Source organism: Cryptococcus neoformans, chromosome 13 (genome assembly GCF_000149385.1).
Source record: "Cryptococcus neoformans var. neoformans B-3501A chromosome 13, whole genome shotgun sequence".
NCBI lineage: Eukaryota > Fungi > Basidiomycota > Tremellomycetes > Tremellales > Cryptococcaceae > Cryptococcus > Cryptococcus deneoformans.
In genome coordinates, this window is record NC_009189.1 from 639,159 (window position 1) to 660,551 (window position 21,393).

General features: G+C 46.8%; 5 protein-coding genes across 5 annotated transcripts; 4 read left to right on the plus strand and 1 right to left on the minus strand.

The window, feature by feature from the left end:
- Positions 1-6,879: 6,879 nt before the first annotated feature.
- On the plus strand, positions 6,880-9,110 carry CNBM1890 (hypothetical protein; the record flags this gene model as incomplete). Its single annotated transcript, XM_766938.1, has 5 exons — positions 6,880-7,200; positions 7,283-7,412; positions 7,464-7,610; positions 7,663-8,301; positions 8,365-9,110. The coding sequence occupies 5 exons, from the start codon at positions 6,880-6,882 to the stop codon at positions 9,108-9,110; spliced, it is 1,983 nt and encodes a 660-aa protein (XP_772031.1).
- Positions 9,111-11,087: 1,977 nt separating this feature from the next.
- On the plus strand, positions 11,088-13,128 carry CNBM1900 (hypothetical protein; the record flags this gene model as incomplete). Its single annotated transcript, XM_766939.1, has 9 exons — positions 11,088-11,319; positions 11,394-11,457; positions 11,510-11,600; positions 11,655-11,669; positions 11,725-12,269; positions 12,318-12,385; positions 12,441-12,792; positions 12,847-13,043; positions 13,109-13,128. The coding sequence occupies 9 exons, from the start codon at positions 11,088-11,090 to the stop codon at positions 13,126-13,128; spliced, it is 1,584 nt and encodes a 527-aa protein (XP_772032.1).
- A 692-nt stretch (positions 13,129-13,820) lies between these two features.
- Positions 13,821-15,377, minus strand: CNBM1910 (hypothetical protein; the record flags this gene model as incomplete). Its single annotated transcript, XM_766940.1, has 2 exons — positions 13,821-14,005; positions 14,063-15,377. The coding sequence occupies 2 exons, from the start codon at positions 15,375-15,377 to the stop codon at positions 13,821-13,823; spliced, it is 1,500 nt and encodes a 499-aa protein (XP_772033.1).
- A 771-nt stretch (positions 15,378-16,148) lies between these two features.
- Positions 16,149-18,229, plus strand: CNBM1920 (hypothetical protein; the record flags this gene model as incomplete). The annotated part of the gene is made up of 5 exons (XM_766941.1): positions 16,149-16,189; positions 16,242-16,464; positions 16,513-16,679; positions 16,730-17,003; positions 17,051-18,229. The coding sequence occupies 5 exons, from the start codon at positions 16,149-16,151 to the stop codon at positions 18,227-18,229; spliced, it is 1,884 nt and encodes a 627-aa protein (XP_772034.1).
- Positions 18,230-20,875: 2,646 nt separating this feature from the next.
- CNBM1930 (hypothetical protein) lies at positions 20,876-21,292 on the plus strand (the record flags this gene model as incomplete). The annotated part of the gene is made up of 3 exons (XM_766942.1): positions 20,876-20,986; positions 21,048-21,138; positions 21,204-21,292. The coding sequence occupies 3 exons, from the start codon at positions 20,876-20,878 to the stop codon at positions 21,290-21,292; spliced, it is 291 nt and encodes a 96-aa protein (XP_772035.1).
- Between the last annotated feature and the right edge of the window lie 101 nt (positions 21,293-21,393).

Consider the following 21,393-nt stretch of genomic DNA (forward strand, 5'->3'; position numbering starts at 1 on the left):
TCAAGCTAATGCTGTACAGTGTCCTGTAGGGGGCATCATACGCCACCATAAGCCAACTATAGAGAAGGCCTGTTTTGACATTAGAAGGGACAGTAGATTTGACTCACCTGCATGGGAATCACTATAGGGGGAAAGTAGCTGGTTGCGTCTCAGCGAGAACTACAAGTAAGCCCCCTCCCACTCATATATTAATACCGACAAGGTGATGGGTCATTATACAAGGCGATGCATCCTTTGTGTTGATTTCAATGGCTTGAAGTTGACAAAGGAGACAACACTTCATGATGCCGACACCGGCCAAGAGTGTAAGGTAAAATCACCACCTCTTATCGAAGGGATGAAGCAGCAGGCACAGGATGGAAATTCTTCCGATCCCCCCCCCAGCGGTTAATCGTTACATACTACCTGCCGCTCCCTTCATTGGGAGCTATATATCTCATTTAAGCGTCCAATACAACACATGGCATGGCAGTAAGAACATGCAGTGCCAGCAATTGATCAATTTGCTCATCGTACTAGGCCGCAGCCGTGCTAAAAAACAGTCCACCCAGCAGCCTGCAGTACCAAGAAGGACAAGTAACTGCTACTGACTTGCGCCTGTACATAACCCCCACATTGCCGAAGACAGACCTCTTGGATGTAGTGTTCGCAAGGGGAAGAAGAAAGGCAACGACTGCGGAATTTGCGGATAATACTACAAAATACTTGCAGGCAACATCGATCGTGCAACATACTGTACAATAATATCGACACAATCTCAAACGAGATAAACGATCCTAAACATCGTAGAAAGCTGGGTTATTAATATTCGGACCAGGGACCGAACGCCGCACCAAGCCACCCGGAACATCCGAAAAGTCCACCGGTGGAAAAGTCGATGTTTTCTCACGTCGGCCCACTTCTTGTTCTTCTTCCTTCTTTTCGATATCCTTTAGCTTTTGAGACTCAAGAGCTCGGTTGGTCTTGAAATATCTGCTCGCGTGCTTGCTCTACTCCAACACCTTTGCAGCTCATATGTTATCACACTACTATAGAATGACAACATGTAAATTGTACAGACCAAGAAGTTATTATATAGAAGAAGAGTTAGCCTAGCTTGGGGCGTTGCAGCAGCAGCAATAATTCCAATGATACGCCGGCGATCCGGCGTCGGCTGTAGGCGGTGGCTTCCTTTGCAGGAACGCGCCAACGGGAAGGAACGAGAGATTGCCGAGCATCCGTCTTGATAATGGTCCACAATTTGCCTAATTCGGTGTCGGGGACGCCCTTTTAATAATTGCGACTAATTATCCATTGCACCCGAAAAAATTCGACACCCGAAATCTTCTCTTATGGGCTTTTCGCTGCCCATCATCTCCCGTCCGGACATTTGTATGGTAAGCCGTTTGCCTATGCTTGCAGTCTGTGGTACAGGTATTTGCCAACTGCGCATGGACAAGGCCAATTTGGCGTCTTAGTACGTAGTAGTAGATATGAAGTTCATGACGCAGCAGTACATACACAGTAACTAACGAAAGGCTGAAGATTCTTCAGTATCGTTGATGAGAGAACAACGCTCCAACGTTCAATCGGCGCTATGTCATCTTGAGTGATGATGACTCATAGTACTGGTAGCCCATTAGTGAGCACATGCATAGTGACAACTTTCAAGCAGATGCAAGCCCTGATTTCTCAGATTATCATGCTATTCTCTGTTCGACTTATTATTTGTGGTTACTTAATTGTTTGGTTTCCCCATGGAGACCGTAGGCACCTGCCGCCCTGTCTTGCTAAAAGATGCGCAGCCCAGACAGGGCTAAAAATCCGCGACATGAATAGAGACCCCCGGGCCATGCAGTGAAAAGCATATCACCCCACACATATATTATCAACCCTTGTAAGTATCAGTTACCAGGTTCCAGGATGCACAGCGGTCAAGGGTTAGTTACTGGTTATGCTCTAATTGAATCTTCTTTTTTCCCCCTTCAGTTCGAAATAGCGTTCTTCGCCGTCTTCTTCTTTTCTTGACGCTCATTCTTCATTTCCTTTCTTTTTCAGGACTCCAAAGTTACATCTTCCTGAATTTTTGTTTTTCAATTAAACCGAATGCTGAACGGTATTTGTGAAATGTGAATGATGCGGACACATATATGGATGTCAGAATTACTCACCCGGCGCCGGTAGCTGCATATAGGCTACAACATGATGAGCACATAGACTTTCTTTGAAGCGGCACTGTCGGTTTACGAACTGCGTAAACAATCAACTTGATGTTTAAAGTTTAGCCAGCCACTGTACCATCTATGGTCCGGTCTATGAAGTTCGCATTCCACATTCTTCTGCAATCTGCATAAGTAGCGAATTGCTAGTACCTTACTGATGGTTGTTAGGCGACTAAGAAAGGAGGAGAGATAAGTAGTAAGGATCATTATTCAGCACCTAGTATTTAGTATTCAGAGCATGGAAACTTCGGATATGAGATAGGTACCTTAGTACGTTACTATAGGTCGTGGAGCCTCGAGGCACTACCAAAAAGGGCCGAAATCAGCATTCTGCAGCCCACTGGCGCCAGCCAGGTAGCCGACAACCAGAAGATAGCAACTATCATGAACCCGCAGCTCAACGAAGATTGAAGGAAGTGCCTCGTTCCTGGAGAGCTCCGAGTCTTTCGGAGTTCCAAGCTTGTTGCAAGAGCGCCTGTCCATTTCCATCCGCCCTAGGCACTCAGTTTATATTACCATTATCTCCCCTTGGCCAGCTTAAGCAGTCTGCCCCACCATCCTGTCGTGTCGTGCGGCATGCATGCCGAGTGTTCAGAAGAGTAGGTAAGCCTTCAACATGTAACATTAATTTGCTGGATGTACTACGAACTACTCACAGAACACGAAACAAATCACCATCCGTAAGTTCTTATTTACTGTACGACGATCATGTTCCACTGTTTAGGAGGCAATCGATTGATACGATAAATTAGGCGCCACGCGACGCGCTCTAATCAATTATATCCAGGGTTCACGCATATCAGGGTCTCAAGCTCTTCCCTTCCGGAATTTAAGCATGCCTTTGGTTCTCTTATTATTATTTTTGCCTTTTGCTTTATCCTTAATTGGTTATCCATCATTCATCGTACGTAACAAAATATCTCGAAAGTAAAGGCCATATTTCGTGCTCTTCTTCTCCCTTGTAACGGTAGTAGACTCTTTTATCTTTTGTCTTCTCTCTTCCCTGTGCTCACTCTGCGATTGTATTACTCACTACTATTCCCGGCCGAGTATTTACGAAGCTTATCTATGTCCAACCTCTCGCCTAGGTATATATTTCAGCTATCAACATGCTACTCACTGTACTCGTACGTCACAGCGGATAGGAAAGGTTGCTTGATGGAAATTAGGAAGACAGTGGACGGAGTACATAGGCCCCTTTCAATGTCCACACTGCTATCATTGCACTTTTTAGACAGTAGTAGACAGTATGTATTCTTCTACTACAAATGCAGCACTGGAGAAGAGCAAATAAATATATCGGATACTGATCATTAACATTAGCGCATGGCCAACCTTGGGCCTTGGACCTCGCCTTCGACCAACGATGTTTCTAACAGAACAGTTATAACCGTTTTGGGGGATAAAGGTCAATATAAGGACTAGTTGTGATTCATTCCGATTCATATCAATCATACTAATGTGATGGGGTCCGAGCGGAGGCTCCATACACTTTTGACAGAGTGATATTGCCACAGATCTTAGAGCGTGGAGTGATCTTGCCGCCTGTCGCTCAGTTCGAAGCCGCAACAACTACTCATTCTGTCGTATTTCAGCCATTGCTAAGAGCAGAAAGAGCCAAGGTTGACCTTCCGAAAGTGTTTTAAAACCCAGTGGAAATGGAGGCAGAAGCTCCGCTAACTACTCATCAAACATGATTATTAACGAACTCCACGGTCCAGGATCAAGAGAAATACTCGGTGGACCATCATACGCCATCTTGCGATACTTCAGTCTGTAACGGTACACAGTAGAAAGATGCACATCCCGTCGGAAATGAATGAAAAGCACAGAGGGCACACATAGAGCAGAAAACGGGCGCTAGCGGGCAGTTAAATGGCCACGTTCAGTTTGACGAACAAGGGAGGCGTGGAACGTGGGAATATTGTGGAAGCCATGAAACATGGAACCTTATTGAAAATCCGACGGTGATTATTGACGAATACAAGCAAATAGATAACATAAAAGAGAGGAGTGCAGGAGAAACGTGGAAGAAAAAGAAGAGAATGGGGAAAGAGCGAAGGTGAAATAATAAATGATAGCGCCACGGAACTGCCGGCCCCCGACCGTTATTTCTTCGCCGTGCAGGGTCATATTTCATCCGGAAAGAGGACGTATTTTAAGATTACCGCTCGGTTAACATGGACGGGTCGATCACTTTGTTCACGCCTGGCGCCAGTTGTCAATTGTCAATTGTCAAAAGGATTGTCATTTGGTGTTGTTTCGGGCTAATTATTTTCAAACACAGCCGTGTCCTAGGCACTTCATGCTATGGCTCAATACTTATGCCGTGTCATGCGCTGTTCTTCCGCGCATACATAATAGCATATCCTCAAGTCTGAATTTTCTCAATTCTCAATAATTTCCAGCATTCATCGTTAAATATCCGGGAAAGCCGAACGAGTCTTCCAAAAGTCCTAATAGAAGCCGGCTTCAGACCCTTAAATAAATGCCCTTAGGTCCTAAGACTCAAGTCTCATTTCGCCCGTTCCTGGACGTATCACACTTTGAACTTGGAAGTTGTGAGGCAATTGCGCGAGAGCAGCAATTGTACCAGACGGGAATCTTCATTGCCCTTTTCAGCAGGAGGCAGAGAACAGTTAGAAGCCATAGATCATGTCTCTCTCGTGCGCAGTTAGCTCTCCCACAGTTGTGGTACTCACAAAAGACAATGATCGTTTGACCTAAACCTGAAACTTGTAAATCTCCTCCAACACCTGTCTCTTTGACTTTTCTTTCCATTAGCTCGAAAGCGCACGGTCTATACGTTGGTATCGACCCCATCGCACGAAACACCCATCACTCTCATCGTTCAGCGCTTTTTGTTGAATATCGCTTCTGTGCGTGCCAGTCTGGTGTCGCAACTTCCAATCTCTTTCCTCCGTCCGTTTGCTCCAGCGTTAGTTGACTGTCAGCTCTTTCTTGCCGTTGGTGATCAGGGTAAGCCTGGTCCAGCACAATCGTAGCATCCAAGTAGTTGCGCCTCGCATTGTTTGGCTGTTGTTGTGGAGCACCTAGAGAATGTGAGTCTGGTTCTGCTGTTTTTTTCCTCAATCGTCTTTGGGATTAGGGGGATTGAAGACAGTGAGTCGTCTGGTTCCGTGGCGCCATGATTTCGAAGACACTTTGTGTTGGAATGGTTATCCAAAACTCAAGCCTTTATGACTCGTAATCACGTTTTCGCCGCATGCTATTGTGTGCACTTCGTTAACGCTTGGTCTCACGACGGTCCGAAGCATGACGAGCCAGTCCAGTGTCAGCCTCACGACGTGCACTGAGGATTATATCTTGCATACTGCAAGAAACAGAAATTCGAAGAACAAAAGGAAACGAGTGATGGGACGTTGTTGGACGATGCCAGTGCCGAGTGTCCGTGTGTGTGATGTTGATGGTGCTCATGTTGTGTCGACATTTCCCTTATTGTTCTCAAAACACTGACTTTTCGATCCTACAGCTTATTGCATACTTCACAGACATCTACGGAGCTTCTGTGCCAGGCCATAGCATTCTTCACTTACAGGATTTTCGTCCAAATCTGCCCCGAGTGTACTGTTTATCGACCAATCGACTTTCAGGCTTTATTACTTCCCTGGACAACAGCTTCAAACAGTGACGCAAAATTACATCCCTTATCCTCACTGCCTGTTTCAGGCTCAGCTGTACCCTTCAGTGAATATACTCATATCTAACACTGTCAACCATTTGTAAGTAAATTCACTCCAGGTATTGTAGTAACACGCGTTAAGCTGATGTCAAAAGATTCCTAGCGATCTGTCCTTGTACACGTACCTAAAAGGTTCGTCCCATACCTATCGTCGGGCGGTACCAACAGCACGTCAACTTCAACTTATAACAGCTAGATTGCAGGCAGATCGCACTTCCTCTTTCTTGAGGCTAGCATATCATTATCATCACAGTTAGTACTCGTTTCTTTGACTTTACCCATTATACCTCGACAGTCAGTTTCTTTTTCCACCCTGGCCTTTCAATGGAGATTCCTAGACTTAATCCAAAGAAGGATGATTTTGACATTATTTCGTTCCTGCAGTCTTGTGCCGACTTGATGACTCACCCTTTTACGCCCTCTCCCCTTCCGTTTGTTCCAATCCCGATTTCTTCCTCTGGACACACACCTCCATACACTTCAGACGAAGACGAGCTTCATAAGAAGTGTGGACCTCGAAACCTGTCTGTTCCCACAGCGCGCAACGTCCTTCATCACATCATGGCGGCCAATCAGACGTTCTCTGGCCAGCAGCACATCGTGTCTCCACCGCCCACTCAGTCTAGGGTCCCCATAACCATGCCTTTGACGTGTTCCCTATCCAGTTCACCACCTGCGACGAACTTATCCTTCTCTTCTACCGACACTTGCCCACCATCGTACCCTTCGGCTCGGTCGAAAAGAGATCACGTTCTCAAATCTCCTTCCCAGCTTTCCTCTTTTGCCTCTTCATCAGAATGGCAAAACACAGACAGTGAAAGCCGATTTGGAATGGATACCGAGATTGAACCCAGCTCTATGACTGATAGTGGCCATTTGTCATCATCAAGTCTTCTTTCCTCCTCACAAAATGAGAACAAAAGCCAAGTTATTGTTCCTCGACCTCCTAATGCGTGGATTTTGTATCGATCAGATATGCTCAAGAGAATTAGTGAGGGAGAGAAGGTTCCTGGGATTGACAAGGCTCGAGAAGAGCTAGGTCTTTCTCTTTTGCATGGTGGGTCAGGCGATGAAGGCTCGGGGAATAAATCAATGCCTCCTCCACCTGTGAAGAAGGTAAAAATCAGGAAAGGAGGCAAAATGCCCACTGAGGACTATATCGCTCTGGGACCCGGTAAGGGAGGAAAGGGTCTTCCTCAGTCCGATATCAGCAAGGTCATCAGCCATCTATGGAAGAACGAAATTCCAGATATCAGAGCGGTGTACGAAAACAGGGCGAATGCGAGGAAGCTCGAGGTCAGTTACAAAATCGCGGAAGAGTCGTCATCTCCCCGTACCTTGACATGTTGTCTCTCCACTAACTAACAAAATAATGCAGCATCGAAAGCTGTATCCTGATTACAAATTCCAACCTAAGAGGAAGGCCGAAAAACTGAAACAGCGTATAGAGAGGGAGAGAGAAAAGCAGGAAGCTAGACGTTTGAGGGAGGAGGAAAAGCGAGCTGGCAGTGCGTATATTTTCCATCTTCATTTGATACAAACTAAATTTACATGAGCAGAGACTAAACGACGATCTCGGAACAGAGAAAAACGTTCACCTGTCTCTCCTTACAGTATTACGCAGGCTCGACATGAGATGCCGTCTTTGGGTAGGACTTTGACTTATGATTCTGAAAGCAGTGGCTTTTATCCTTCAAGTTTTGAGAGTAAGTTCTTTTCCTGGATGATGCTTCTACAATTATTGACTTGTCTATCCAGCTTCCAACATGTCAGATTTACGAGCTACTGCAGCTCAAGCCACGTTCAGGAGACCATTTCCTCTACCCAACTACGCTGTGCCAGCTCTTCCTGGAGCTGAAGGACCCTCCTCGTCTACCCCTGGTCAGGCCGTTGCCCACGACTACACCTGGAGACATACACGCCACACTGGTCCACTGATGATGAACGATTTAGACCTCCTTGCTCCTCCAATGACTGAGCAATACTCATCCAACTCCCTCTCTGCACGTTCTCAACCCCTTACTGCCCCTGCTTCACCTGGGCAGCTCCTCTTCCTTGACTCCGCTAATTATGATGTTCCTTTGCGAGCTACTGCCAGTCCATTCCCTGAGGACTCTGTCTCTGATGAGGATTTCCAAAAGGCCCTGCTTTCTATCACCTCGGCAGCTCATGACGTCTCGCACAGACCTATGGCTGTACTTGACATTGACGACATCCCTGTTCTTAGTGATGAGCCGTTCGACACTCATGAAGATCCAGCCGCCTTAGCTCAAGCTTGGTGGGATTTGGACCAACATGCTTTCGAGAACGATACAGAGAGGGGGCCCAGCACGAGCGGTCTTATTGCAGATGATCAAACTCTGAGTGCCACTGTCTTGGAGGCTGGACCTTCTCTAGGTAATTTCATGCCATACATATAAGGAAACAGAATGATGACTGACATGAAACATATTGTGGCAGGTTCATCCTCAAACCTCATCTCCGTCACTATTGGCGAGCCTTCCCATCATCAAGAAGTCTCGGATGCCGCAGATCACGATGCTGAACCTTCTCAGTCGCCGTTAATGATCGAAGGGGTTACTTACCAAAGTCTCGCGGCAACATACCAGCAACCCGTCTACTATACGCCTGTCTTCGATTCTAATTCCTCCTTCCTGGGTATGACTCCTGTTTTTGAACCTGCTCTCTTTGAGCAGATGCCATCGCTTTTCGATCAAGGTCCTTTCCTTTCAACAGCCCAGCCTCTTTCCCCTACTGAGACTTATTCTGCTGATCCTACCTTTCGAGAGTCTACTTTCCTCCAAACAGGCCAAGACTCCAATTGCGTCTCTTCTTTGTCCAGCCGTGAGGGCACCGTCAGGTCTGTCTCTTCTGCCAACACCGCTCCTCGCTACATCTCCTCATCAGCCTATCCACCCACCCCATCGTCAATGGATACCATGGGTCTCCCTTCAGTAACTGGTATCGTAGACCGAAACACATCTTTCTCTGCTCTGACAGCCGTCTTGGCTGGTCAGGGTATGGGTATGATGGGCGAAGACATGTTGGCATGGGACGAAGATGAGTATGCTGCCGAGTACGCTGCTGCGAATGCCAGCATCATCGTGGATGAAAACAGGAAGCGGAGGGAAAGCGCTTCAATGGTCAGCCTTGCGCCTGTCGGCGAGGCCAAATCTCCAACAAATCCTTCAGGCTTAGACGCCTGAGTGGTATACCCTAGTCTCAACGGATTATGTTGGTTTCTTCGATCTCGGCGAAATTTTAAACGATTGTATTAACACTCTTCGAATCTTTTTCTTCGTCTCTATTTTTCTTAGCATCTGATCCCTCTAAGTCTCAGAGTCTATCTTGCGATTCGTTATATGATCTTCATTACTACACAAACTTACCATATATCTTGTTCATCATATATCATCATCATGTTTCCTTTTTTTTCATCGTCACCCTTTCCTTTTTGCTGTTTTTCATTTTTTTGGGTTTGCTAGTTTATCTCGACAGTCGTTGTTTATAGAATAATTATTTGTATCAGCCCATATTGTAGAAAGTCGTAAAGTGAAAATCGTGATGCAGAAGTTAATAACTTTCAATTTTGATTTGACGGCTTCTTGTGAATGTGTGGTATGTGGATTTAGATGATTTTTCCCATTGCCATCTTGATGCCGTAAATTGAAACTACCTATAACTATCTTCATGCCTCTACGTACGTCCGGAAGAAATATGTGTGAATAAGTGCAAAATGAGAAAGTTCAAAACAAGAATAGTGAATTAAATAAAGTCTTGATGATGCTGAAAGATAAATGGGAAGACAACTGGCAGTGACAGCCAACAGGTAGTAATAACTTCTAGTCTGCTTCTAGCACCACTATACGTTTCTGTCGAAATTTCAAACTCGAAAGGTCAAAATAATATTTTGATTGAGAAGGAAGCTTCATCCTTATCTTCTTATCATATCAGCAACAAGCGACCGAAAGTCTAGAAGCGAGACGACCAACCAATGAAAAGCCGCAAGAAAAAAAACACGAATTCTAATAGCATGTGGAAAGGTATAGGTTATTAGTACAAAGCTTGGCGGATTCTAAATTTACCGTAAATATTACGTAAATATAAATTCGGTCCGAAAGTGTGTCCCAATTTAGCACGGATTACATCAGATGTAATTCTAGCAAATGAATGCAATCTCATTCTCTCAGATCCTGCCCCGTTTCACCAAGCCTGGAGCTCCGGCAAGCGGGTGGGGCGTATTGGAAAAGTGGAAATGCCCACTGCCCATTATGCCATAATATGCTCTTTGGATTCGAAAATGAGATGTACGAATACTACGAGTAGGCCTGTAATGAAAGGTCATATGATGATTATATGTGGCTGGCTATCGATGCGTCCTCTCGTAAGTTGTCGCTTGTTTTCAACGTTTTACAGCTGATCTACAGTATTTTTCCACTAGCATTTCCATAGCCGCCTCTGTGATTTGGGGAATCGGACGAAAGCCGCTGAAATAAACGCGGAGCCCTATGGGGAATGGAAAAGATTCGATTTTCGAAGAATAAGATTTGGTTTGGGTCCTTACTTCTTGCTCTCTGGACAACGGACCCCGCTTGAATATGTGACGCAACTGCATTTATGATTTGGAAGTTTGTTCTGAGATTCGAAAATGGGTTAATGACAAAGGACAGACAGACCAGTAACTGAGGCTAGCAGGAACAGAGGATACGCGTGGGGGAGTAGAGAAATATGGAGGAAAAGCCTACTACCCTCCTTTTTATCAAATTTCGGATTGATGTCCGCCATTTGGTGGCTGGTGATTGGTCGGCGAAAGCCCTCGAGGAAAGTGAAGTAGAGAATTATAGTATGGTCTGCAACAAATTGCGGTCTTCGCATTTTTCGGGAGGGAAAGCGGCATCGACGAAAGGACAGAAAAGTTTACGAGGTTCCGAAGACGGATACAACTTAGATATGATCTCGGTATTATACCTGCCCCCCTGCTGACCGACCCACACGTGTAACGCCAGACAGCGCCTCACTTATATAAAGGTTTTTAAAGCTCATGAAGTCAAGCTGTCCACTTCCCAACTTGTTTTTCTTGGAAGTAACCATAATCCAGAATATCATTAGGACCCAACTTCAACTTAAAGCCGCCCTTTAAATTTTCCGCCTAACCCATTTTGCCCTATTGCCACCCCAGCAAGATGGTTCGACACGCAACTTTTGACACAGAACCGGTGGAGATTGAAAAACCGGCCGAGGTGCAGACCGAGGATGTTAATGTTGAGAAGCAGTCTTCCTTGCATCCCATCGGCACGCGTACGACTGAAGGCGGTGACACCGAGAAGGGAAGTACAAGATATGCCGAAAGCGAATCTGGTTTGCTCTACAAGAAGGAGCAAAAGAAGGCCGAAAGGAAGTTATTGATGAAGTTGGGTAAGTGTTTTCGCTCTTCTGGATCGAAATGAGAGGCTCATATGATATATGTATATATATTACTTAATGCGCAGATGTTGCCATTTTGCCTTTTGCGGTTTTGTTGTACCTGAGTGCCTACCTTGATCGAGGGAACTTGTGAGTTGTTACACTGAAGTGGGCATGTTGCAGGGCTAACTTTGGCGGAAAGAGCAAACGCGAGACTGCAAGGTCTGCAGGACGAAGTCCTGGATGGAAAAGACAAGAACTACTCGATTGCACTCTGCTGTTTCTTCGTGACTGTACGTTCTCGGTTCATTTCTCGATGCGTATTTATGTTAATGTCGTTTCTACAGTACATTGTGTTCTCAGTGCGTAAACATATGACCGTGCTGCTCGCGTCTCTCTTCTAATGTCCTTCAAAAGGTCCCCGGTACTCTCATGGCCAAGCAATTCCTTCCTTCTAGATCTATCGCCTGCGGTGCCATGATCTGGTCCATCGCCGCAACCTGCCAAGCAGCCGCTTTCAACAAGGCCGGACTTTACGTTTGTCGCCTTTTTGTTGGTATCGGTGAATCCATGTTCGGTCAAGCGATGGCTCTTCACTTCTCCTACTGGTACACCAAGACCGACCTCGCCAAGCGCGTCGGTCTCTTCATCTCGGCTGGTGCAGTCTCTGGTGCTTTCGGTGGTTTGATCTCGTTTGGGGTGTCTAACATCAAGAACAGTCCTATCGAGCAATGGAGGATCTTGTTCTTGATTGAGGGTTGCCCCTCCATTCTTCTTGCCATTTGTGTATTTTTCTTCATGCCCAGTAAGCCCGAGAAGAGCAAATATCTTAATGAAGAAGAGAGAACTCTTTGCTTGACTAGGTTGAATCAGGAGAACAACGTTGAGAAGGATTTGGGTATCGATTGGGGGGGTGTCAAGAGGTGTCTCACCGACTGGAAGACCTATGTCATTAGCATTGCGTAAGTTAAATTTTACGATATTATAGTATATGACTCACCTTGTTTTAGTTATTCTTGTATGAACCTCACCCTCGGATCTGTCAGCGGTTTCTTGCCTACTATCATCAAGGGCTTTGGTAACTTTTTCATACTCGTCGCTACAGCTTATAAGTACTCACATATTGTCTCTAGGCTACTCCAACGCTCGTGCCCAATTATTTACCGTTCCTCCCTATGCCGTTGCTCTCGTCTTCATGCTCATCCTCACTTCCTTTTCCGATTACCGTCAAACCCGTGGTCTCCCCGCCGCTTCCGTTTTCTGCCTCGGTATCATCGGCTGGGCCATCCTTCTCGCTGTCCCTGCTGACGAACACTACTCTGCTCGATATTTTGGGTGTATCTGTGTTGTCACAGCGGGTTACACCAATATCCCGTTGATAATGAGTTGGCAGAGTGGTTGTACTGCGAATCAGAGTCAAAGGGCGACAAGTTTGGGTATGCTTAACACTTTGGGACAGTGCTTGTCTTTGGCTGCTGCGTTTTTGTAGGTCATAATCCTTACATATGCTTTCAAGGCATTTACTAACAGTCCTGGCAGGTTCCCTTCTGCGGAAGGTCCTCAGTATACCAAAGGTGCCTCTATTAACTTGGCCTTCCAAGGTCTCGGACTTATCCTTACATTGTTCATGACCTCGTACTACCGATGGGAGAACCGACGACGAGACATGAAGGAAGGTGGACAACCTGCCGTAGGTGTTCCTATCGACGTCAAGGAAGGTTACGATAGGGCTGTCGGTCAGTATTTTTCTCCGCCAAGCCTAATATATCGGCGCGTTCTGAGGCTGACATTCTGGTGACAGGGTTCCGATACGTCCCATGATCTCGTCCTTTTTCTTTTTAGGTCATTAGCAGTGGTGTATATCTGTATTTCTATAGTATTTACGAAGAGTACGTACAGAATTAAAAGAAGATTAAGTGCAGAAAGTCAAAAGTCCCAGGCGTGTGTTAGTACGTATCTTCGTGGCGCGGAAACAGCAATACTGATACGTGGAACAAAGCCGAACATTCCCTTTGCCATTTTCATAGAGATCTTATGGAGCAAAATTATGTATATGATGAACGCATTACATGGACGACTACTAGCTGTTGTCTTCTTGTCTGCTATCCTATGATTAGCAATGGCTGAGAATGTGATAATGAGCAGAGGTATCGGCGAACGAAGGCCCTTCCGCAAGATCAGACACCCTTCGTCGGTCAACATGCGGATTTCCTTATTTCTCCACGTGCACGCAGTATTATTGCCGGAGGTTTTACAATTTGTTCAAGCGGTCTTCGTCAAGCACCGCAGCAATAACAAGATACACGATAGAAGAGGAGTAAGTTGCACTATATACATATACTCAGCATTTCGTGCTTTATTATGGAATTATCTATGAGAATACTATAAATCTCAATAAACATACTCTCACGCACAGCGCTTAGTATGAAGAAGCCTTATTTATTGACCTGGCAAACCCCGACCTTGACAACGCCTTTCCTTCTCTTCCTCATCTCTCAACCCTTCAAACATGTCTAATTGAGCCAAGACCACTCAAGATCTTGATTATAACTCTGACCATCGATAGTAGTGGAAAAGACACCGATATCGTAGTCGTCGTTTGAGAGAGCACCAAAGGCGCCACGAGAGAGGTCGAGGTGTCGGAGTTCACAGCCAGGGCAGCGGTCTGCAACAGTAGCAGTGATTGAAGTTCCCTGCCCTGTTTGCCGCCCTTCAGCATTTGTGTATCAAATATTTTCAGAAAAGAGAAACTTACATGTTAAGTTCACTTGATGACCACAGATAGGGTTGTTATTGGGGTTCAGACCGTTGTACCCAGGCCAGTTATCAAACAGTTCAGCAGAGACAGCGACAATGAAAGCCGAATCAGGGTTGACGGTACCGCAAGCTCCTGCAGTGTTATACTGATAGTACCAGGTACCTTGGCCGTAGAAAGGACCATCTCCGTCAGGGTCGGCGGAGACAGCAGAAGAGGTGGCTGCAGCAGCGGATGTGGCGGTGGTAGAGGAAGGTGCGGAAAACGTCGAGAGGGAAGTAAATGTGGGAGTGAAGGAGGTGGATGTAGAAGTGGATGAGGCAGTTGCGCGGGTGAAGGACGAAGAAGAGACCAACGTAGCGGTGGAAGAATGAGAGCTGGTAGATGAAACTGTGGAGGAGTGAACAGTGCTGTGGATAGCAGTCGAGGTCGAGCTGGAGGTAGCTCGAGAAGACGACCTTACGCTTGACATAGGAGTGACCTCGGCAGATAAAGCGGTGGTGCTGGAGCTCGCGGTCGACTGGGAAGCTTGTCTGGTGTTTACGGCGGCGGTCGATGTAGCGCCCAAAGTCTTCGTCTTGGTTTGCTTGCCTTTATCGGCACTGGATGAGAAAGAGGATGCGGCGAAGGAGGAAGTTAAGGTGGCGGAGGCACTGGCAGACATTGACATCTCTGCCCTAGAACCGGCAGAAGAAGCGTCGGCTGGATGGGATTGAGTGACCGAAGCACTTTCGGATGTTACAGATGTACTTGGAAGGGCGTAGACCGACGATACAAGAGAATCCGAGGCAGAATTCGCAGCAGAACTAGACCATGGACTGCTTGAAGGGCTGGTGAAAGAGGATGAAACGCTAGTGCTAGCAATTTGGGAAGAAGAGTCGGTAGCTGACGCTGTAGCCGAAACAGCCACATACGACAAGTCGGAGGACTGGGCAGTACTGAGAGACTCGGTGGCACTGATACTGACCGTAGAGTCGGAACCCGAAGCACTAGTTGGCAACGAGTCAGGAATGACAGTGACGACTGAGGTCACAAAGGCAGTTGTGGTCGACGCAATGCAAGTACCAGTCGCCCTCTTAACCACCTTGGTCACCACGTCTCTCTTCACAGAATCCACCTTGGACCGACCTTGTTTCTTGAAGAATTCTGGGTTGATCCGTTGAGCTTCCGTTCTAGAGCTGAGGCCACGCTTGGCAGGCAAGATGAAGCCACTGTGTTTGCTGGTAGGGAAGAATGGGTTGTACGCATGGGGCCCAGGAGCAGGGGCAGCAAGTAGAACAGGAAGGAGGAGGAGGAGGAGTGAGAGAAGTTTCATGTTGATCAGTTGTCGCACCCGGCGGAGGTTGATGTTATTATTCTTGCCGCTCTCGTGGCAAAAGAGCTGACCGGCAGCAAAAGAGCGTTGTTGCACAAAAGAAGGTGTCTTAGGAGAGGGTATTCGCTACCAGAGCGTTATAGTAAAACAGTTGGTAAAAGATCAGTATCGGACAATAATAAAGAAGAAGGCGGAGAGAATAAATTTGACAAGGCCAGCTTAGATACAAGACAGGTGGAATTGTCACTTGTCATCATCATCATGAACTCTATGTTTTGTGCAATGAACGATGTCGGCTATTGTTGGCTACTGTCCGTCTTCAGCTCTGATCTATCATCCCTGACGTCCGGTAGAAAATACAATTGGTTCGATGCCGTTCGAGGCAATAGAGCGGAGGATCTGAACTTTCAAAGGGAAAGTCTTCCGATAAGACCCTTGTTGGAATGACAGTCGGGATATGTAACTTTTCAGAAGATCAGCCGCCGATGGGAAACGGCGACCGCCGAAGTGATAATTTAATATTTTTAAAACCTTTTTTTCTTTTAAATTTGAGACCTTATTCCATCTACAATACGTAATCAAGGCTGTCATTGTGTAAACATTTGAAGTCACGTGATGTACCTCGAAATCTTCCTCGCATTGCAGAAGTTACGGGTGCTGAGAATGAAGTTGTGCGTGAATTCTGACTCTCGGACGCTTCTGTAACTTCATTCTGTAACTTCACTATCCTCGTATCTGCACATAAAAAGAAGGTGGAAAGTGGATTACAACATGCTTTCCAAGAGCAACCAGCCTTCCGACGCGCTCCTTGAGTGAGTTCGCTTCACTTCTTTCGGACCATTTGCTAATTCACGGAAATGACAGCGCCGACTTCTCCTTTTCCCAACCCCCTTTTTCGACACTCATTGACTCTCGAGTCCTCGTGGCCCTTGCCGACCAAAAATTTGCGCATCCGACTTTAGTACAGGCTAAGGCCATCCCTCTTTTGCTCGAAGGAAAAGATGTTCTTGCCCGAGCTAGGACAGGAAGCGGTAAGACTGCTGCTTATATAGTCCCAGCAGTACAGAAAATCTTGGAGGCCAAGGCTGTAAGTTCTGTGTGTCATTAGACTTGAAATATGCTTACTTAATCATAGGATCTTTCCCCTGCCTCTGCGGAGTATCAAGCTACTCGAGCGATCATTCTTGTGCCCACCAAGGAATTGGCCTTGCAAGTCTCTTCTTTCACCAAGAACGTTACTAAGTACTGCGATGGTCTTGTGCAATGCGTAGATGTTGCTGCAGGTGGGGCTAGTATCCAACGGTGCGTGCGAAGTTGATAATGAAGGAGCCGCTCTGATTCGTTATTTGCAGAGTGCTTCTCAATGACAAGCCCGACATCGTCATCTCCACTCCTACCAAACTTCTGTCCCTTTTGCAGTCTAAATCCCTTTCTCTCTCGCAACTTTCGTTCCTTGCTATCGATGAGGCGGATCTTTTGCTTTCGTACGGTTTCAAAGACGATCTTACTAGGATTATGGACCCTACCTCTGGATGGATCCCTAAGCTTGGTGTGCAAGGCTGCCTCATGAGTGCTACTTTGAGTGACGACGTCGAAGGCATCAAGGGTCTTGTCCTTCGTAACCCCGTAAATAATACTCCTCAAAGCTTAGTATTATGCTGATCAGACATCAGGCCATTCTCACCCTTTCTGAACCCGCCTCCGCCTCGTCTCTCCTCAGTCAACACTACACCCACACCTCCGAACGAGACAAGTTTCTCCTTATTTACGTCCTTCTTAAGCTCAAACTTATTCGCGGTAAATCAATTATCTTCGTCAACGACGTCGAACGTGGTTATCGTGTCAAACTCTTCCTCGAACAATTCGGTGTCAAGTGTTGTGTTGTCAACAGTGAATTGCCCTTGGCGAGTAGATATCACGTGGTCGAGGAGTTCAACAGGGGTGTGTATGATGTCGTTGTGGCAACTGATGAGGGTGCTGGAGCCGACGCTGAGGAAGAGGAAGATGTCAAGCAGGAAGAAAGCGAATCAGAGGGGGAGGAAGATGAAGATGACGACAAGGAAGCGGAGGATAAAGAGAAGGAGGCCAAGGAAGAAGCAAAACCCGCCCCTGGTCCTTCCAAACGCCGGGCAACCTCTCCTCCTTCCAAGCCCAACAAACGAGCCCGGCGCGCAGACCCTACCTCTTCGCTCGCTCGTGGCATCGACTTTACCTCCGCATCTTCCGTCATCAACTTTGACCTTCCCCTCACCTCTACCTCCTACATGCACCGAGTCGGTCGTACTGCACGAGCTGGTCAATCAGGCCTCGCCCTTTCGTTCGTCGTCCCTAGAGAAAATTGGGGTAAAGACAAGGCTGTATCAATCAAGTCAGCAGAGAAGGATGAGAAGGTGTTTGAGAGGATCAAGGAGAGGGTGAAAAAGGAAAGCGACAGTGAGATCAAGGAATGGGATTGGAAAGGCAGGAAGGGCGAGATTGAAGGATTCAGATATCGAATGGAGGATGCGTTGAAAGCTGTCACTGGCAAGAGGGTCGCCGAAGCGAGAAGAGAAGAAGTCAGGCGAGAGTTGTTGAACAGCGAAAAACTCAAATCTCACTTTGCTGCCAATCCTCTCGATTTGTCTTACCTCCGACATGATGCTCCTCTTCATCCCGCCCGACAACAAACCCATCTCAAACATGTCCCCAACTATCTTATGCCGAAGATTGCGGCCCTCCCAACAGGTGGGGATGTAACTGATCATGCAGGCGTTGGATTCTCTAGACGAGGAAGGGGAGGTCATAGAGGGCGAGGAGGCAGGGGATCAAAGAGTGGTAGGGGCAAGAAGGTTGATCCCTTGAAATTCAAGTAGTGGTTCTCGTGTTCTTCAAAACTCGTCATGTATGCATATGATAGATATTCGGTCAGAACGTCTGGAAGCAAACTATACAACTACAGATCGACATCGCAGGGCCCCGCCCATCCCTCCGTAACATCTCACCATAGCCACCGAACGACAGATGAGTTAGACTTCGAAGACATGGGAAGGGCCCCACGATGCCCACTTGCAGGGTCAAATAAGAAGTGGACGGAGAACGGTTTAATTGTTGAAACCAAAACCAGCGAAAACTAAGCGTGCTGTCACAAGTAGAAAAGGAAATGTTGTAAATCTTCAAGATGGAAGTCACTCATAGCCTGTGGATGCCAGACAGTCCGTCGGGTTTCTGGTTACCCAAGACTGAAGCAGAGATATGACAGAGATACTAATTACCGATCATCGGATGCACCCTCCTGATTCATACCGTCCACACTTCCAACAGCGACCTTGTGTATGGCGAGTGATAGATAGTTGAAGAGATCATCCAGCGTATGGTACAGTCTGCGACGTCGTCCGTCGCACATGCCATCGATCGGACCGAGAAGTTGTGAAGTGAAGTATGTCAGATCTGGAAGAGATAATAGGTATAAATGAAAATGCTGATTGCCGGAATCGGACTTCCACAGAACAGTCGATAAATCTCCTGGAGGAATTTATGAACGTCGATGGCTGATGAGGTGAGTATATATCTATTGTTTGTTGGACGGGTGATTAAGTTTGAGAATTGCGGAGTGTGTGGCAAGACGATTGTAAGACTAACGTGAGCAGAGCTCATATCTATGTAGAACAGGAGGGTATAAGAGATTTCCAGAAAGCTTGAGCGTTAAGAGCTCAGTACCTGTCTCTCCCGGCGGACGAGCATAAGAAGCGAAAGAAGAGCTCATTCGGGAGTAATCGCTCCGTATAGAAAAGAACGATGTATACGGACTTCTTCCTCTCTCTTTTCATTGAGGGCCGATTCGCAAGGGAGAAGGGCGACAATGACTGGAGACAATCAACGGACAACCAACGGACAACCGAAGTTCACACACCGCACCACGGTCCGAGGCTCTCCTACATTTTGCTTGACTAGAAGTCCGCCCGCGAATGGCAGTGAGAGTGAACTATCCAACACGTCTGTCATTTCTCGACTCTATGCTGTACCAGATACCCATTCTCGCCTGTTGCTTTCCGATTCACAAGCGGCCCAAGCGGAACTCCGCTCCGTCTTCGAATCGACTTGCTGCAGCTGAGTAAATTTGACCACCGACTCGGGTCGGGTGTTGGTAATGTTACTAGAGATATTCGTGATCCGTGAGCTATCCATGATATGGTCGAAGCCGGAGCGAATGCCAGCACGAAGGTAAACGCGACCTGACCCTTCTACGTTTGCCAACCGTCGACCAATAAAAAACATCTGTCATGTCAGCAAAGAAAGCCAGTTGAACCATATCCATCCGATTCGGGTCGGAGCCACATGAACATATACCCCGCAAACGGACAGTTGGATGTCATCGAACGTCCATGGGAGAGCGTAGGGAACTTCCGGCATGGTTAAGAGGTAATGTGCGAGCGTGAAGGTCCTTTCGTTCTGACAATGTACACCGTGAACACCCGAGAAGGTAAAGATGAAAATCGTGACATCATTGCTCACATCATGCATCAGTGCGGCAGCTGCGGCTCGAGCGAAGAGATTGCGATCCAGGGATGAGCAGGGGTCAACCATGCGTGAAATGTAGAGCGCTCTAACCAGAAAATTGTAGCACTATTAGCACACAGATACCAAGACTTTGGGTCTTTAGGATCTACAAATCCGACACGGTTACGACTGATGTTCCAACCCAAATTGATGGAGGAAGTCTAAAGCCCGGAAGGCATTCATCTCAAGCATCCCCTGCAGGGCGCGGCATAAGACAGACGAAAGCGCAAGGTGACTCACCACCAGCGAGCAGCTTCTCATCCTTTCAGTATTCAACATAGAATATGAGAACCCGATTTGGTCGGGAAAAGTTCGACAAATACAGTGCACGGCTCGTCCCGACAATGTAACAAACAGCATTCGTTCGTTCCGAGCATCATGATGATGCAACAACATCTGAGCAGCCTACGAAGGAAGAAAGGAGAGAAGAAAGCGATCCCCTGCTATCATTGTCTGGCCGGTTCGGATTTTGCTGTAATTATCTTTCCGAACGAGAATTTAATTCGCATCGTTAAAAATCGCCGGCAGGTCCCGCATACGCGGTAAAAAGGCGTTCCGATTTTCTTACCCAAAGGGGTAACTCCTAATCATTCCGTATACAATCTCGAGCATCCTTTGCATTTCGAGTTTCGTCAATGGACAACAAACTTGGTCGTTCAACTGGCTATTTGTTCCGTTATGGCGAGTCTTCTTTTCGAAAGCGGTTTCGACTGTGGCTTCTTCTACGACAGATGGAAGCATCCACCGTGATCGTCCGAGTCTGACTGCAGATGTATTGTACATGCATACGGAAGGGTGAAAGCGGGGAAGAGGTTATAATATATAAGGAGGTTTATGAGGCAAGACTGAAGGCTTTCTCCACACACACAGACAACAGCCTTTCTATAAGCACCCAGCACAAGATACCTTAAGAATCAACCAACAGTGTCAACCCCACCCCAACAAACAAACTTACAGTCACAATGTTCGTGCGATCTCTTCTCCGAACCACTACCACCACAATGCCTTCCGCGAGGAGCATGGTCACTCGCAATGCTTCCACCTATGTCCCGCGCCCCGAGCCTATGGGTCCTGTAAGTCATATTCCTTACTCATATTTACTCAAGAAGAAGCGATTCTGACATCCTTGATTAGTTCCGACAGTTCTTCCATGACAAGCCTGTCCCCGTTGATGCCTACCCCCTTATTGCGATCGTTGTCGTCATGTGTTCCGGTGCCACTTATAGTAAGTCAATCTTACTTCCTTTTACCTCGCCTTGAGCAAGAGCAGTGCTGACTTGACCTTCTTAGTGCTCACCAAGCACATCAAAGAAGACCGAGATCACCTTCGGTGGCTTCCCAAGCACGGCGGTGTCAAGTTTGAGATTCCCCGAGAGTAATGATGATAGATCCTCAGAGAGACTTTCTTCTCAAAAACAAGGACAACATAGGAAGTTTAGTAGTCATTATAATAACCGGTTTACTCACTCGCCTGTTTCGG